Here is a 17,501-nt window from a genome sequence, read left to right on the forward strand (position 1 = left end):
TAGCAACGACGTTGTCAAACGACACATCAAGACGACACATAGTAACGACGCATAGCAACGACGTTGTCAAACGACACATCAAGACGACACATAGTAACGACACATAGTAACGACACGTAGTAACGACGTAAAGACACTGTCAAACAACACTTAGTATAATACACAGCAAGACAACACAACATAACACATCATAATGACACTGTCAAACAACCCATCATAACAACGCTTTGTCAAATGACACAGCATGACGACACGATGTAATGACAAAGTCAAATGACACAAGGAGAGTTCAGTGTTTAATAGACATAGACAGTGCGCGTGTCGACATATTTTTGGCACAAATGGAACCCCATACTATTGCTATTACTACTACTAATAATATAATTTCTATTGATACAGCAATCAAGATTACTTATGTTGTTTTCAATACTATTATTTATTATCAGTAGCACTACTACTACTATTACAAGTAACAGTACTATTGCTACAAACTATTACCACTACTGCTAATACTACCATACTTTTACCATTATAATTACTAATTTTACCACTACTGCTGCTGTTACTATTATTATGATTACTACTACTGCTACTACTACTGCTGCTATTACTATGACTAATGTGACTACTACTATTACAAGTAACGGTACTATTGCTACAAACTATTACCACTACTGCTAATACTACCATACTTTTACCATTATAATTACTAATTTTACCACTACTGCTGCTGTTACTATTATTATGATTACTACTACTGCTACTACTACTGCTGCTATTACTACAATGACTACTGTGAGTACTACTATTACTAATAATAGTAATGTATGTATACTGCAATTATAATTTTTACCACTATTTCCCATACTATTATACTACTAATATTACTAGTGGGGCTACTATTACTACTACTACAGTACTAATACTAATTTTACCACTACTACTAATTCTACAATAGGCATATTATTACAATTACTAATATTACTACTACTGCTGTTACTATTACTTATACTATGATAACTATATACTATGATAACTACTACTGCTACTACCACTACTACTTCTAATACTGGCTTTACTGCAGCTACTTCTGTCCTTTTGCTTGTTGGTAGTGCTATTGTACTCCTGCCACTAATAGTACTACAATTACAGCAGTCACTCGGGATGTTACTGTGTGAACAGCAGTACAGCAAAAATGTCTGATGTACAAATACAACAAAGTACACATAACGCTGTCTGGCTGTGTCTCAGGTTCAAATGTGCTTTATTGACACAGCAGCTTCTTTACAGTGAAATCATCATGTAGTGTAAATGTAGTACACAGTGTACCACAATAAGAGTAAAAATACTTTTGAATATTAAAAAAATTATGAAGAGACACCCCCTTCCAGACATGTGCAGTTATATTTAGCCGCAGTTAAAGGCTACAGGACACTGGACAGGCTGCAGTCTGTAGTACAGTTATAAAGGGTAAGGTGTGTGTGTGTGTGTGTGTGTGTGTGTGTTGGGGTTAGTGCCCTTTGCAGTGAATGCTAAGCTGGTCTCACATTTCCCCTTTAGATGAACTTTGACCTTCTCTATCTGAGTTAGGGACCGTCACACTAGTTCACACCACGGAGACAAACACAGAAAATAATACATATGGGAATGGTGATAATAATAATAGTATTTGTTGGTTTTGTTATTATTGTTGATAATGATGTTGTTAATAATAACATTAATAATACTAATATATTATAAAATATAATACGAATAATAATAATAATAATAATAATAATGTTATTGCTACTATTATTAAACATGAGACAAATATTTCTAATACTAGAATAATAATGTAATTTTCTTTACAATCATTGATCATCACATCACTATAAACAAATATTTGCTTATGTGAATGGGATCTGGAGGCAACGCCAAAGGATTTTGGTGTCTGAAGTGTTCTGGTGTTTATCTGTAGTTCACGTAATATTGACCAATCAGGTTTGAGCAGGCTTTGGTTGCCCACAGGTAGATAATCCGTGTGAAACAGTGGAACGCAGTGGCTGAAATGTAATGTCTGCACCCATCAGCGATCGTCTGACAATGATCTAGCATCTTAAACATCTCAATATCTGTTAATAGAGATTATCTGAAATGCTGTCTGGATTGTCTCAAGATGATATTTAACTCTTAACAATGAGTGGTGCACAGAAGACGATGTCATGATGACATGAGCATTGTTGTTTCAGGTAGCGGTACTAAAACTCTTTCCTCCGTAAGAGACACATTCTGAAACCTCAGATTTACTACGACCGATAACACAACAACATGAAGCTAAAGGAAACACATCCTACCAAAAGTGAGCCCTCCTCGGCTGTGGAGGATGGCAGTAGCCCTGCCGAGCTACTGGAACTGATGAAGCTTGTGGCTGGATATGTGGTGGACATCGCCACAACTGACTTGATGGAGATGACCCTGAAAGGAGCACATGAGAAATCTGAATTTTGAGGAGAAAAGACACAATTACCAACTTTGTGGTCTGTAACTGAAAGTAATGTAATGAGTAGTGTAATGAATTACTGTTGTCAGGCAGTAAAAAGTAAAGTAATAAAATTGATTTTAAAAAGAGTAATGAGTCACGAGTAATATAGAACAAGTTCAACACTGTTGATATTCCTGCAAGGACTTCTGTAAATGCAGTGCGTATGTATGCAGTAGCATCTATTATTATCTGAATTTTCTCAGATTTTCTTTCACTTCCAGTGGTACGGTCAATAACCGTCGCCATAGAGGCCAAAAACTTCATCTGGTCCTTAAACAAGCAATATCCTCCCGAGACCCTGTGTCCTCATATGAGGACATCACATTTTGAGTTTACTTGACCTTATACTTCATTCTACTTAACTCAGACCTGTTGTCCTCATTCGTGGACACTGCAGCTCTGCAGCTGATCCTGGCACAAAAGAGGACAAGGTCCAAAACCTGATCACATTTTATGGTTGAAACTAGTTTATTCATGATTAATAACATTTGTAGTTTGATGTGGCAACAAATTTGACCAATTTTAGCAACAGTAACAAGACAAGACGTTGTTAACTAGGAAGTATTTGTTTGAGGACATAAGGACTTATCCTCTCATTTGTAGTCTCGCTCACCAGACCTTTCTCAAGAAAAGAAAGGTCTAGCTGGGCCGACTCTCACTTTGAGATTGGAGAAAAAACACCCCGGCTGCTTGTATTTCTTTCAACCAATCACAATCGTTCTGGGTGGTGCCACAGCAAAGGTGCGCTTGCAAAAATATTGCCGGGGGGAAACAGGTTTTGGTGTAACACGCCCACAAAAATATCACCTACAGGACGCGAACCATGGCAGAAAAATGGCTACATCCCCGCAAGATCAAACACCGCAAAAGTTAGTAAAGGACGTGTTGAAAACAGTTGAAAACTGCTCCACAACCGGAGGTGGTAGGGCGGGACTTCAGCGGGTGGCTCGTTCCGCCCAATGAGAGGCTGATCTCTGCAGCGAACATCCGCCCACTCAGACTATCTCATTTGAGAACATTAGGACTTTCTTATGGACTTATTTGAGGATGTTGGGACATTGCCATTGACAGTGTTTGTTTTTTTGTGCTTATCAGGTCCTACTGATTCCAAATAGCTAGGAGAAGTTAAAAATGCATACCAAACAAAACTCTGGGTGTCAGGAGAATATCCCTCATGCTTCCTGACTGACTTGTCCTCATTGGCTTCCTGTCTTACATTTAAAAATCATTTGGATTAATATGTTTTGTGAAATCTGATTTAAAAAAACAAAAAAGCCCAGTTTTTGTATTTTTGTAATAGCACAGTTTCAAAACGTTGATAATCTTTTAGCTCAGGTTGTCCAGATTTCAGGGGTATTTGAAGATTTGAAGATATTCCAAGAAAGGACATCACAATAAGTAAAAAATACCAATGTAGGCACTGGCAGACCGTTTTTATTGTAGAGTTCAAAGGGTTAAAAGAAACGAAAAGGAAGTGTGTACAGATGCACACAAACGTCCTTGCAGAAAACCCTATGATCAGAGAAGACATTAAAGAAGTGTTGCTCTCTTGATATTTTGGTCGAATCCCTGTGTCAGCATTTCTTTCTGCTGGAGGTTTTTCTGTTTCCCTGCAAGCTGTCCCATGCAGACGCTCCCTGGCTGTCCACCCAGCCCCAGGGAGTGTCTATAAAATCCCTGCCGCGTGACAGACGGACACTTTCCAACTCAGTCGGACAGTCAGACAGACGGCCAAGACGACACCTCCTTTCTTCTCTGACAGCACGAGTCAGGTAGGCTGACTGTGGAGCCAGTTCTAAGCTCTGGTTGGTACAAAAGAAAGACAACAACTTCCTGTTTGTTTGTCTCTCTGGTTTAACACTGTTTGTGCTGAGCCTGACTCATTTCTTTTACTTTTACTAGTTTAGTTTGTGGGAGGTTTTTTAGAGGAAGTTGGGCATTAAATCAGATTATAACTCAGTTTCCTTCTGTCTCACGGTGTTAATGGTTCTTTGTCTAAACCAAAAATCAGAACCCTCAGGGCTTTGACTTTCTGCCGCCTGAAGGTCAAAGTGCTGAAGAGCTGAACAAATGAAATGTGACAAACAACAGAAGCACAAAGTCCAAACAGAGCGACAGAACGGCATGATCTGAAATGTGTAAGATGTGCCTTCAGTGATACCTTCATTGTTTCATTGTGTATGAACTCAACACTTACAGTAAATACAGGAAGTATATAGTAGTTGTAAATATAAGAGAGATAAGATAAAACTTTATTAATCCCACACTTTACATTAGTAGTAATGTAGCCTACAAAAAGTGTGCTATTTTGTAATGTACTAAGGATGTCATTAGTGCAACTAAAGACATACTAAAATACAATTAAGTGACTACTTTTTTAAATTCACTATTAAAATGCTGTTAAATATACTCAAGTATATCTTTTATTACTAATGCTGTACTTTTAAAATGAACTTTTTGTTACTTTAAGTGAATTTCAATACATTTTCAGGTAACTGTTAATACACTTATTCAGTAGATATATTTCTAAATAAAGTACACTTTATTATAATTTGTTAAGCATTTCAAGTATACTTAAATTATAATAAAAATACTTACAGTAGAAACAAAGTTGGATTAAAGTATGTCTTTTTTTTAGAAAGTACAGCATTAGTAATAAAAGATGTACTTAAGTATATTCAAGTGCATATTAATGGTGTTTCAAAATAGTATAGTCAAGTGCACTTCATTGTAATTTAGTCTTAAGTGACACTGATGACATAGCATTAGTATATTAAGTACATTGTTAGTATCAAAAATAGCACACTTTTAGTATTAAGCATGTGCCGATGGAAGTATACTTTAGTATACCAAAGTATACTTTATTTGTGGGTTAGTAGTATTAGTCGCATTAGTCTCAGCAACAGCAGTCAAAGTAGCAGTTGTGTCAGCAGTAGTTTTAGCAGTAGTGTTCAGAGTGGCAGTCTTAAGCCGAAAGGTGTATCTGTACTTTAAGTAGTAGTATGTCTGCTAGTAGTATGACTGTAGCAGTTCGGTAGTAGTTTCAGGTTTACCAGTACTTTAGGTAGTAGTATTTGTATTGACAGTAACTCAAGTAGTAGTATGAGAAGTAACAGAGGTGTTAGCAGTGGTTTTTATAGTATTTTAGTTTTAGATTAGTACTTAAATTTGTCCTTTGTGTGTGTGTGTGTGTGTGTGTGTGTGTGTGTGTGTACATCTTCAACTACGATGGACCGCCAGAAGAAGTGTGTGTACAGTAAAGTCTTTGTAAAGGCCATACGTGGTTTCAAGTGTACTGTAACCACTCAGCTGTTGTTCAGCTGCCATGTCTGGCCTATCACTGTGCACTGCTGACGTGCACACCCACACTCACATAAGGTTACATAACACTTTCTACTCCTGCTAACAGGCTAATACAACTTACTTATACAACTTTAACTATTGTTAGTTAAGCAATTGTAACAGTGCTGCGACTTTACTAATGTTGCTGTTATATTGCTGCTACTACTAGTACTGCAGCAGTACCATTAATACTGTTACTACTGTGAATCTGCCACAGCTAACATACAAAGCATGAAATTTTGTGATAGAAAATGTGATGGTACGTGGAATTGCACCATCCGGGGTCCATCACATGATCCCAGTGGGCCCCAAATGACTTTTCCCCATAGGCTTAGTTTGGGAAAGAGACGGCTGTAAATCAGTAGATACATTTTTTTAGCGTCACAACCCCTGAGAAATGACTCGTGTCACTATCAAATTTTTATCCATTTAGTCTGATAATGTTTGGAAAGTCTTGAAGAGCCACATGATCGAATCATTTTATCTTATTTCAAGTTAGTGGAGCGCTAAACAGGAAGTTAGTCTGCAGAAGTCTATAGTTCGCCTGCTCTATAGGTCGCACAGTGTGGGTAATTTCATACACTGTAGATGACCTATTTTGGTTTCATACGCCATCAAGCAACTTTTATAGAAATGAACGGAGCCCCGCCTCCAACGCTGTATCCAGGTCTCTTTATACATCCATGGATTGACCAGCCAATAAACGAATGAGTTTGCTGAAAAGACACATTCAGACACTTTTCTTAGAGGGTTTCGTAGTGACGGATGAACTTGGATGTTGTGGTGGTCGTGTCACTGATTTCTGAGCTGCTGACCTTGCACACCGTTGTTTTCTTCTTTCAACTTATCTGTAACAAGTGTTCGTGAAGTCTCAAGTCGAAAATACTAAATCAAAGTTCAGTCGAGTCTTTAATCAAGCATCTTACTTCCGATGGCCAAGTGGCTAACTTCCTGTTTAGCACTCTGCTAACTTCAATGGAGATAAAATAATTTAATCTTGTGGCTCTTCTAGACTTTCCAAATATTATCAAACGAAATAGATCAAATCCAGAAAGTAAAATGAGTCTCTATGGGCTGTACGTGACGGACCACGGGAATTGCAGTACCATTGTTTGGCCACTATGAAAATTAGCTTCAAAGCCCGTCAAACTTCCTGAGGGCCTGACATTCAGTGAGCGGCATACCAAGAAAGTAAATATTGAAGCTAGAAACTTTTTTTGGTATATGTGCCAGGCGAGCAGTTCCATTTGAATAAATAGGCGCCATTTTGGCATCCAGTATCTAGTTACTATACATCAGTGCCACTTCTGGACTACTGCCAATATGCTAATACTAATATGCTACTACGGGTAGCACTATAATAACTACTGCTGCTAACATCACTGCATATGCTGCTATCAGGGCTAGCATTGCAAATAATGCTAATGATGCTAATACTGATATGACTGCTAAAACTGTTCTGACTACTACTGATGAACTACAACACATTTACAGTTTTACAGCTCACACCTCTTAAACTAATGCTACAGTAGTGACGCTGTATCTACTTCTAAGGCTGCTTCGATTGTTACTATGGTAATATGCAAGTTTGACTATTATTTCAAGCTAATGCCAATGCTTCTGCTAATGCTACAACTAGTGCTGTTATGTAATTGTAATAATAATTATAATAATAACACTGCTAACCCTACTGCCAGTGTTGGGATGTAACTAAATACATTTTCTCAAGTACTATGGCCTACTTAAATATGAATTTGAGGAACTTGTACTTTACTTGAGTCTGTTCTTTCATGCCACTTTATACTTCTACTCCACTACAAATATTGTACTTCTTACTTCATTACAATTATCTGAAAGCTAGTTACTGTACAAATTAAGATGTTTGCATCAACAGCATAAAGAAAGTTTATATGATGTTTTGTTGTAAATTAACAACCAAACAGTTTATACAAGTACAGCTTAAATGATTAGTCGATTTATCAATAAACTGATTGACAGAAAATTAATTGGCAACTATTTTTTTTAATACAAATTTAAGTTGTTTTGTCATTTATTTCGAATAATTTAGAGACCTTTGGGTGATTTTTAAAAATCTGGATTGGGTATTTTTAATTTTAAGTGCACGTTTCCAATTATACCTACTTTTACGTAAGGAACATTTTAAATGCAGGACTTTTACATGGAGCCAAGTATATTTATTGTTTGGTATTAGATACTTTCACTTAAAAGAAGAGAGTCATCAGCTATTTTCTGAGTAGCTGATGAGCTGCGCGTTTAATCTATGTATATTTCAGGAATGTAGTCTATTGCCAATAAGTATCAGCTATAGTAGCCTGTAATACCCAGAACATTTCCCAGCCTAGTTTTTAAATAATTCAGTAATAATTTTAATAATAACAACAGTTATATACAACTACAATAACAAAAGGAGTAAATGTAGAAACTATACAACAGCAATTAAAGACGAAGTTAAGGGGTAAAGTGACGGTGATGTGGTTGATAATCTTGTACATACTACTGTATGTAAATGGTGAACATGAGAATAATATTTATGTGATTAAATAATGATACTTAGTGTTGTCTGTATTAATACAGTAAAAGAGACTTATAAGATAGCCTTGTATATAATGTGGTAAGACGGTATGCCATATTAGCATAATATAGTATGATATTTTAGTATAGTTAGGAATATAGTAAAAGATGCAATGTAGTAATAGTAATATAAAAAAGCTATACCATAAGACACAGGTCTTTAAGGTACACCTTTACTGATCCCCAACAGAGAAATTAATATATAATAATAACATAAGTACATACAGTATAATAATCATAATAATGACTATGGTATAGTATAATACGAAATAAAATATATATCCATCAGATGAGTGTTACACTTGCAGAAACTGTGATCACAATGTTGGTAATTAAGGTTTTTTTTCCAAGTAGGTCTTAAATGAAAAAATGAAATTAACAATAAATGCAAGCGTTGCAACAATCAAGGGTCAAACATAGAAAATAAAATTACCATAAAAATATGAAAAAAATACGACAAAAGTTTGTAAAATATATCTGAATAAAACAGAAGAGCTGTGCAGTTTTTGAAGTGGTAGTCATGTGCAACAGTTCACAGTATTCAGTATATAAATAAAGTGTGCACTGTCAAGAGATGTGTGTTAATGTAACGATGTCGGTGATGTATTTCAGTGAGCAAACCTTTAGTTATCAGAGTGGCTGAAGAGGTTGATATCGTCTCACAGTCACAAATACCTCTGTTAAATGTCAAGAGCATTAATAAGTGTGCATGTGTCCGTAATTCTATAACAGTAAGGAGGAAGTCCTGAACTCTGTCGAAAGGTCAGGGAAAAGGTCACAGGGTTTTTCACACCACACTTACTGTATTAATAACTCAGGAGGAAGAGGAGAGAATATTTATCCTTCAACCCCGGCCTCTGTCACCACAATGGTCTCTCCCTTTCTCCTATTGGTCCTTAGTAACCACCTGTTGTCAGTGAAAATCTGTGATTGGCTGAGTGGGAGGGGGGCGGTGTCTGATAGGGGACAGGGCCTGCCGTCATGGAGACATCATGGCGTTACACAGGATCTCTGCAGCAGGTCACACATAATTCAAACACTAACACACACACACACACACTTACACACACACACACACTTACACTAACACACACATGCACACAAACACAGTGAGTTTAGTAGTTTGGCCTCTGGTTCATAATGGCTTCTTTTTGTTTTTTTCAAGGTCGCTGGTTCATTTCTCTCTGTCCAAACTGAAACATTTCCAACACCTCACCTGTCTCTCCCTCCTGTCTCCCACCTGTCTGTCTCTCTGTCTCCATCAGTCAGGATGTCTATCACTAAGATTCACGCTCGGGAGATTCTGGACTCCAGAGGAAACCCCACAGTTGAGGTGGACCTGTGGACAGCTAAAGGTGAGCAGCCGCAAGCTTTAACTACTTTTACCTGTAACTAGAGATGAAAAAGGTGAAGTTGTAGGAAAAGTTGAAAAAAGTGGGAATGAGTTTCATTACTATGAATGTCACTGAAAAGTTCAATTATACCAATAATGTATGAAAAATGTGGAACATTGTAAGACTTGAGTTGAGTTTCTAGCTGGTAATACGAAGGAGCACAACTTGTCCTACATTTTGACCTACAATAATGTATGAAGAGTAGGGTTGTCATGAGAACCGATACTTCGGTACCAAGTCGATGCCAACATGCAAAAAATATGTCGGTACCTGTTCCTTCAGCGGACCATGTCATGTCAACCAAGAAAATGCAATAATTTATTGATAACAGATCATTCTTCCACCTTGAAAAGTAGTTCTTCAGCAACATCAAAAATCCATCAAAAGAACAACAACTCCAGCTCTCTGTCTCTCTGTCTGTCTCTCTTGCTGTCTGTGTGTCTCTCAGGTCTTTTCAGAGCAGCAGTCCCCAGCGGTGCATCAACTGGAGTCCATGAAGCTCTGGAGCTCCGCGATGGAGACAAGAGCCGCTACCTGGGCAAAGGTACGAACGAGGCAGCACCAGGTTGAGGGTTCATATCCTCACAGAGCATAGCACCAGCACCACAGGTCGAACTCTCAGTGTGTCTGTCTGTCTGTAACATCTCTGTCCTTCCTGTCAGGTACCATCAAGGCTGTGGACCATGTGAACAAGGACATCGCCCCCAAGCTGATTGAGAAGGTATCAGCAAATAACCAATACCTCAAAAAGAAAACATCACAAAGTCAATATGATTCAACTCGACGTTTAGAAAAGCCTAGAATAAAAAGGCTGCCTCTCTGTCTGTCTGTCTGCCTGCCTGTCTGTCTTTCCAGAACTTCAGCGTTGTCGAGCAGGAGAAGATCGACAAGTTCATGCTGGATTTGGATGCCACTGAGAACAAATGTAAGAAACTGTCTGTCTCTCAGTCTGACCTGTCTCTCTCTGTCCTGTCTGTCTCTCAGTCTGACCTGTCTGTCTCTGACCTGTCTTTATGTCTCTGACCTGTCTGTCTCTCAGTCTGACCAGGATTTGTCTCCCTCTGACCTGTCTGTCTGTCTGTCTGTCTCTCTCTCTCTCTCTCTCTCTCTCTCTCTCTCTCTCTGTCTGACTTGTCTGTCTCTCAGCATGACCTGTCTGTCTGTCTCTGACCTGTCTCTCAGTCTGAACTGTCTCTCTGTCTCTCTACAGCTAAGTTCGGTGCTAATGCCATCCTGGGCGTGTCGCTGGCCGTCTGTAAGGCCGGAGCAGCGGAGAAGGGAGTTCCTCTTTACCGCCACATCGCTGACCTTGCCGGGCACAAAGACGTCATTCTTCCTGTTCCTGTGAGTGAGATGGGCTTTTAGTGGGTGGGAGGGGCTTAGCAACATCAGCAATGTCAATTACAACTAATCAACCTGCTAATACTGATCATTTGCACTCAGTGGCTATGGCTACTAAAAAATGGAAGTAGACTTAGACTTACTTTATTCGTCCCAGAGGGAAATTTGTTTCCACTAACTGTACATTTACAGAGATCGATCACAAATATCACAGGCACAGACATATCACAGACATCACAAAACATCACAAAACATCACATGTTCAATTACAGAGGTGAAGTTAGCATCGTTAGCAAGTATAAAGTTAATTTAAAGTTAGCATAGGTAACTAGTTAAATGATCATAAGGTAGCAGATGCGGCTAAACAAATGGTGAAATGACTATAAAGTTAGCATATGCTACTGGTTAAATCATGAAATGAACATAAAGTTAGCATGAGCAGCTAATTATTATGGTGAAGTTATCATAAAGTTAGCAAAGCTGGCATGGGAAGCTAATTATAAGTGTGAAATGATTATAAAGTTAGCATATATAGCTAGTTAAATGGTGAAATGGTTATAAAGTTAACATGTGTGGCTAGCTTAATAGTGAAATTACTATATAGTTAGCATATTGGCTAGTTCAATGGTTAAATGACTATAAGGTTAGCATATGTAGCTAGTTCAATGGTGAAATGACTATAAGGTTAGCATATGAGGCTAGTTCAATGGTGAAATGACTATTAGGTTAGCATAGGTGGCTAGTTACATGGTGAAATAATTATAAAGCTAGCATAGTTGGCTAGTTCAATGGTAAAGTGACCATAAAGTTAGCATATGAGGCTAGTTCAATGGTGAAATGCCTATATAGTTAGCATATGTAGCTAGTGGTGAAATGCCTATATAGTTAGCATATGTAGCTAGTTCAATGTTGAAATGACTATAAAGTTAGCATGGGTGGGTAATGAAATTAATTGTTATAACTGTTTCCTCTTCAGGCCTTTAACGTCATTAACGGTGGAAGCCATGCTGGAAACAAACTGGCCATGCAGGAGTTCATGATTCTTCCAGTCGGAGCCGCCAACTTCCACGAGGCCATGAGGATCGGAGCTGAGGTCAGTACTTGTACTGGTACTTGTATTGTTAGTATTACTTCGCATCCACAGATTGTACATGTCTGACTGTACTCTGATGTTCAGGTGTACCACAACCTGAAGAACGTGATCAAGGCCAAGTACGGTAAAGACGCCACCAACGTGGGAGACGAGGGTGGCTTTGCCCCCAACATCCTGGAGAACAATGAGGGTGAGACATCCTCCTGTCTGACTGATCTTAGGTGTACCATTAGCATTATGTTACAGGGGGCGTGTCATATCAAAAAAACAAAAAACATATTCCTTTCCTCCCCCCTTGCAGCTCTGGAGCTTCTGAAGACTGCCATCGAAAAAGCCGGTTACCCCGACAAGATCATCATCGGGATGGACGTGGCAGCTTCTGAGTTCTTCCGCAGTGGGAAGTACGACCTGGACTTCAAGTCCCCCGACGACCCGGCCAGACACATCACCGGAGAGAAGCTGGGAGACCTGTACCGCAGCTTCATCAAGAACTACCCCGGTAAAAACACACACTTCACATTTCTGTTCAGTTTCTACGAGAACAAACAGAAACTAAAATCAGGGAACATAAACACTTCTGCATCACATATGACTTGTAAAATCGTTTACTCTGTATTTACTGTGTCTCTACCTGTCTGTCTCTCTGTCTGTCTCCAGTCCAGTCCATCGAGGATCCATTTGACCAGGATGACTGGGAGAACTGGGCCAAGTTCACCAGCTCCACAGACATCCAGGTGAGAAACACTCCAGGAGAAGTTCCTGAAAACGACTGCCATAACTTTAAAGAGACTCACCTGTCTGTCTGTGTGTTTTTAACCAATCAGATTGTAGGAGACGACCTGACGGTGACCAATCCCAAGAGGATCCAGCAGGCAGTGGAGAAGAAGGCCTGCAACTGTCTGTTGCTCAAAGTCAACCAGATCGGCTCCGTGACCGAGTCCATCCAGGCGTAAGACACCTTTCTGTCTGTTCCTCTGTCTGTTCTTCTGATTGTTTGTCTGTCTGTTGGATTGATTGATTGATTGATTGATTGATTGATTGCCAGTGTTCAAGCCAGAATATAATTTGGATTTCTTGCTCCTGTCCGTCTCTCAGGTGTAAGCTGGCTCAGAGCAGTGGTTGGGGTGTGATGGTCAGCCATCGCTCCGGAGAGACTGAGGACACCTTTATCTCTGACCTGGTGGTCGGACTCTGCACCGGACAGGTAGGCAGACAGACAGACACTCAGACAGACAGACAGTGAGATAAACAGGGAGACAGGTAGAGGGACACAAAGTCAGATAGTAATGTAGATAGACAGGTAGATCGCTACTTGGGTGAAAACAAGAACAACAACTACAATAAAGTCTGATTCACTGACCATCTGTCTCTGTCTTTACCTGTCTCTCTCAGATTAAGACCGGTGCCCCCTGCAGGTCGGAGCGTCTCGCCAAATACAATCAGCTGATGAGGTGAGAATTTCATTTACACAATTACTTAACAAAGTAAAATCAGTCCTTTAATTGTTTGGTTTACAAAGTAAAAGCATGGCTGACTTACAAATCATTTTACAGATATCTGCAATGAATATTTAGTGCAGCTAGTAAATGTTTAAACGCCACAGTGACCTCTGTGACCTTTTGTGACCTCTGACCTGCAGGATCGAGGAGGAGCTCGGAGACAAGGCCAAGTTTGCAGGCAAAGACTACCGCCACCCAAAGATCAACTAAAGCGCTGTCCTGCCTTCCTGCCTGTCACCATGACAACTGACTGACAACTGATGACCCCCCTGAAGCCCCTCCCCTCTAAAGCAGGGGGTGAGAGGTCAGAGGTGGCAGCTGGTGTGAGCCCGCCTTCCTAGCTATAATTCCATTAATGATGTTTTCTATATAAAACACAATAAAAACTAAAGAATCAAACTTCACTCAGTGTATTTGTCTTCATTAACACGACGTCTCTTCATCAGTTAAACTAATGTGGAGATTGAAAATACAACAAAATCCTGCCGAGCTGCAGAGCCCCCAACAAACATGCAGTTTTAAACGCCAAGAGGGCAGGTTAGTTGTCAGTTATTCTTTAGTTTGGCCAATCGGAGGCTCACAATCCCGTCAGTAAAAACTTCTCAGATTATAATTCAGCCAATCACTTCACAGTAGTGGAAGTATTCAACATTTCAACTCGCTAGTTATGCTAGTGTTAGCTGGCATCTGCGGTAGCGTATTGTACCTTTCACCACAGCTCATTTTATAAGGACACCACAAGAAAACACATTCTTTGTTTAGATTATCAAACAGACAATGGATCATAGATGTTTGTCTATGGCTGCCAGTGATAGCTAGCGTGGCTAGCATGCTAGGTAAGTTAGCTGAAAAGTTTGAAAAGTATGTTTCCACTTTAAAATGTTGATTAATATGTTGCCGCTTGTTGATACTTTGTTGAGGGTTACTGTTAGAATGAATGGTGCGGGGGGTCATGTCCCCCCGTCCTGAGGACAGGGACAGAAACCCTGCGGAAAAAATGACAGGTGGGTTGGCTTGTCAACTTTTAAGATAGCTAACGCTGGCAGCCGGAAACACATCCGTGATCCATCGTCTGTTTGATAAGCTGAACAAAGGACACACGTCCAGAGCAGCTGTGGCTCAAAGGTAGAGCGGTTCGACCCCTGGCTCCTCCAGTCTGTACGTCAAAGTATCCTTGAGCAAGATACTGAACCCCAAATTTCTCCCGATGATGCTTCCATGGGTGTGTGAGTGTGTTAAAAACTGAGTAGCAGTGTGACACTTTGTCTGGTAGTCTCGGCCACCAGTGTATTAAAGTGTGTGTGAATGTGACTCGTATAAAAAGCGCTTTCACTAGTGCTATACAAATACAGCTCTATTTACAGTTTACCATTAGTTTAAGAGGTGTGAGCTGTAGAACTGTAAATGTGTTGTAGTTCATCAGTAGTAGTCAGAACAGTTTTAGCAGTAATATCAGTATTAGCATTATTCACAATGTTAGCCCTGATAGCAGCAGTAGTCCAGAAGTGGCACTGGTGTATAATAACTAGATACTGGACTCCAGGACAGCGCCTATTTATTCAAGTGGAGCTGCTCGCCTGGCACATAGGCCAAAAAAGTTTCTAGCTTGTAGTTTCTAGAAAATGCAGGTCCTTGGAGTAGTCCTCCTTAAATGAACTCTGGGGAATGTTGTTGTATTCTGTAATGATCCATGATCAAAGACCTGATGAGCAGACAGTGTTAGCTAGCATTGTTCACTAACTATGAACAGCGTTGCCAGGTGGGAAATGTAGGATTATCGTACCAGAGACTCAAAATTATCGTATTTTGAGGGAAATTATCGTGCATCCCTCATAACCAAAATAACAATCCTACTGATGTGCTATAGGCAAATATAGTCACTCTAGTGTTTACTTGTTTGGTTTACTTTTTTTTTTCCCATTTTCCTTGCTTCTGTTTTTCCTCTTCTTCTTCTTCTTCTGTTTTGAATCTCATTCTCGCTCGACTTCCTGACAGGTCCTAGCGCCTCGTGGGGCGGGTACAGCTGACCATTCAGCCAATTGTGCTCATTGTTCAGAGACAAACGTCACCCGTATCTCACGCTAAGCAAAGTGAGATTGGCTGGAATCATGTCACATGGGAACAGATGCCTTCAGGGCTCACAAAAAAGCTCCGGCATACTGATTACAACCGCACATTCATGAAATGGTCAAATTATCGTACATTTGGCCTTTTTTGGGATTATTGATCGTACATTGTATAGAGGACCAAATTATCATACAAATACGATAATTATCGTACACCTGGCAATGCTGCTAGCTATGAAGCTAGTGATGCTCACTCGCAAGCTTTGCTAGCTTTATAGCTAGCGAGCTAGTGTGCTAGCCAGTGGAAATGTTTTCTATTTCCACTTTAAACAGGCAGTTGCAAACTCAAAATGTTATTTTTACAACAATGATATAAAAAATATATATGTAGCAACCTCAATTCGTACAGTGTAAAACTGTGGCTCTGGTCACGCTTGCATTTGCACGCTTAAAACGGCGGCTCTACGGCTCTGCAGGTTTTTAGACTAATATAGAAAAACAGAAATATAACAATAACCAGAGTGCAGATTGTCACAGATCTTTTTTTATTGATCTAATCTTCCGTTTCAGTTTGTTAGTGTTAAATATTCATTAATATGGTGGAATAAATGTCAGAATAACGTCTGAGCAGATGTGTAATATGTTCTACATCAAGTTAGTTACACTGACGGTCACATTTACTGATATAATTCGCCTCAAACATGAATAACGTTTAAATACAAACACACTCAAAAGTTTCCTATCTTAGCTTTTCACCAGCACCTGAATGCAACACACTGAGAGAAACATATTGCTCTAATTTTAGTTTGTGGGGCAGTGACATAAAACAAGATTTCTCACACTTCACTAGAGGCCATCATTCATGTACACACACACACACACACACTCGGCTGTGACGTCAATGCCGATTGGTTGAAGCAGTTTGGAGTGAGGGCAGCCTGTTGCCTGGAGAGGAGCAGCAGCCGTGATGAGTTTTACTGAAGCAGCGAAACACGACCTGTTTAAACCAAACCAATGATAATGATATCATCAGCGTCTTCATCTTCTTCTTCATCACTCTGCCGCTTAGCCTGATATATCTGCATCACCACGAACACACACCCAAACCCACACACTAAAACTCACCAGAGCACCAAATGTGGATTAATCCACTGCTAAAAATAGTCCCAAACAATGTCAGTCATTTATACCAAACCACTATAATTCAGTTGTGTTTCACAGTTCGCCGTGATACCACCCAACACCACACATTTTGTTTTATTTTCATTTAGTGACATGAATGCATTGTAGGATACTTTGAGTCCATACAGTTTATAATAATTTCCAAACTTTTCACCTCTGAGATCATACTGGGTCTGAACTCATCTATAAAAAGGTTTGTTTACCTGGTTTGTGAGGACCAAACCGCCTCAGGTACCTCTGGGACTCGTACAAGGACCTTAAAAACTTCTCAGTCTCTTTAAAGACCCATTAAATGTTATCTTATCAAGGACCCTTGGGAATTCTTCAAGGCCCTGTGGAACTTCCTCAAGGATCATTCCAGTGTTTTCATTCCCCTTTTGGCATCTTTTCAAGGGCTCCTGGAAACATGTTTTCTGGTTTAACGTGGTTTGTGAGGACACGTGTGTTTCACTGTGGGGGGGCAGGAATTTG

General features: G+C 39.6%; 1 protein-coding gene across 2 annotated transcripts; it reads left to right on the top strand.

Annotated features, from left to right (window-relative positions):
- Positions 1 to 4,172: 4,172 nt before the first annotated feature.
- On the top strand, positions 4,173 to 14,186 carry eno3 (enolase 3, (beta, muscle)). 2 transcript variants are annotated; one of them, XM_049568301.1, is made up of 14 exons: positions 4,173 to 4,293; positions 9,721 to 9,810; positions 10,298 to 10,393; positions 10,512 to 10,570; positions 10,705 to 10,774; positions 11,060 to 11,193; positions 12,167 to 12,283; positions 12,368 to 12,473; positions 12,585 to 12,782; positions 12,941 to 13,017; positions 13,108 to 13,232; positions 13,379 to 13,487; positions 13,676 to 13,734; positions 13,923 to 14,186. In XM_049568301.1, exons 2-14 carry the CDS (start codon positions 9,726 to 9,728, stop codon positions 13,990 to 13,992), a joined length of 1,305 nt encoding a protein of 434 aa, XP_049424258.1. In that variant the 5' UTR covers positions 4,173 to 4,293; positions 9,721 to 9,725; the 3' UTR covers positions 13,993 to 14,186. The 2 variants fall into 2 exon arrangements, with proteins under 2 accessions (XP_049424258.1, XP_049424259.1); XM_049568302.1 differs by having other exon boundaries at positions 4,236 to 4,293; positions 9,725 to 9,810.
- Positions 14,187 to 17,501: the final 3,315 nt, after the last annotated feature.

This window comes from Epinephelus fuscoguttatus, linkage group LG23 (assembly GCF_011397635.1).
Source record: "Epinephelus fuscoguttatus linkage group LG23, E.fuscoguttatus.final_Chr_v1".
In the NCBI taxonomy this organism is placed as follows: domain Eukaryota; kingdom Metazoa; phylum Chordata; class Actinopteri; order Perciformes; family Serranidae; genus Epinephelus; species Epinephelus fuscoguttatus.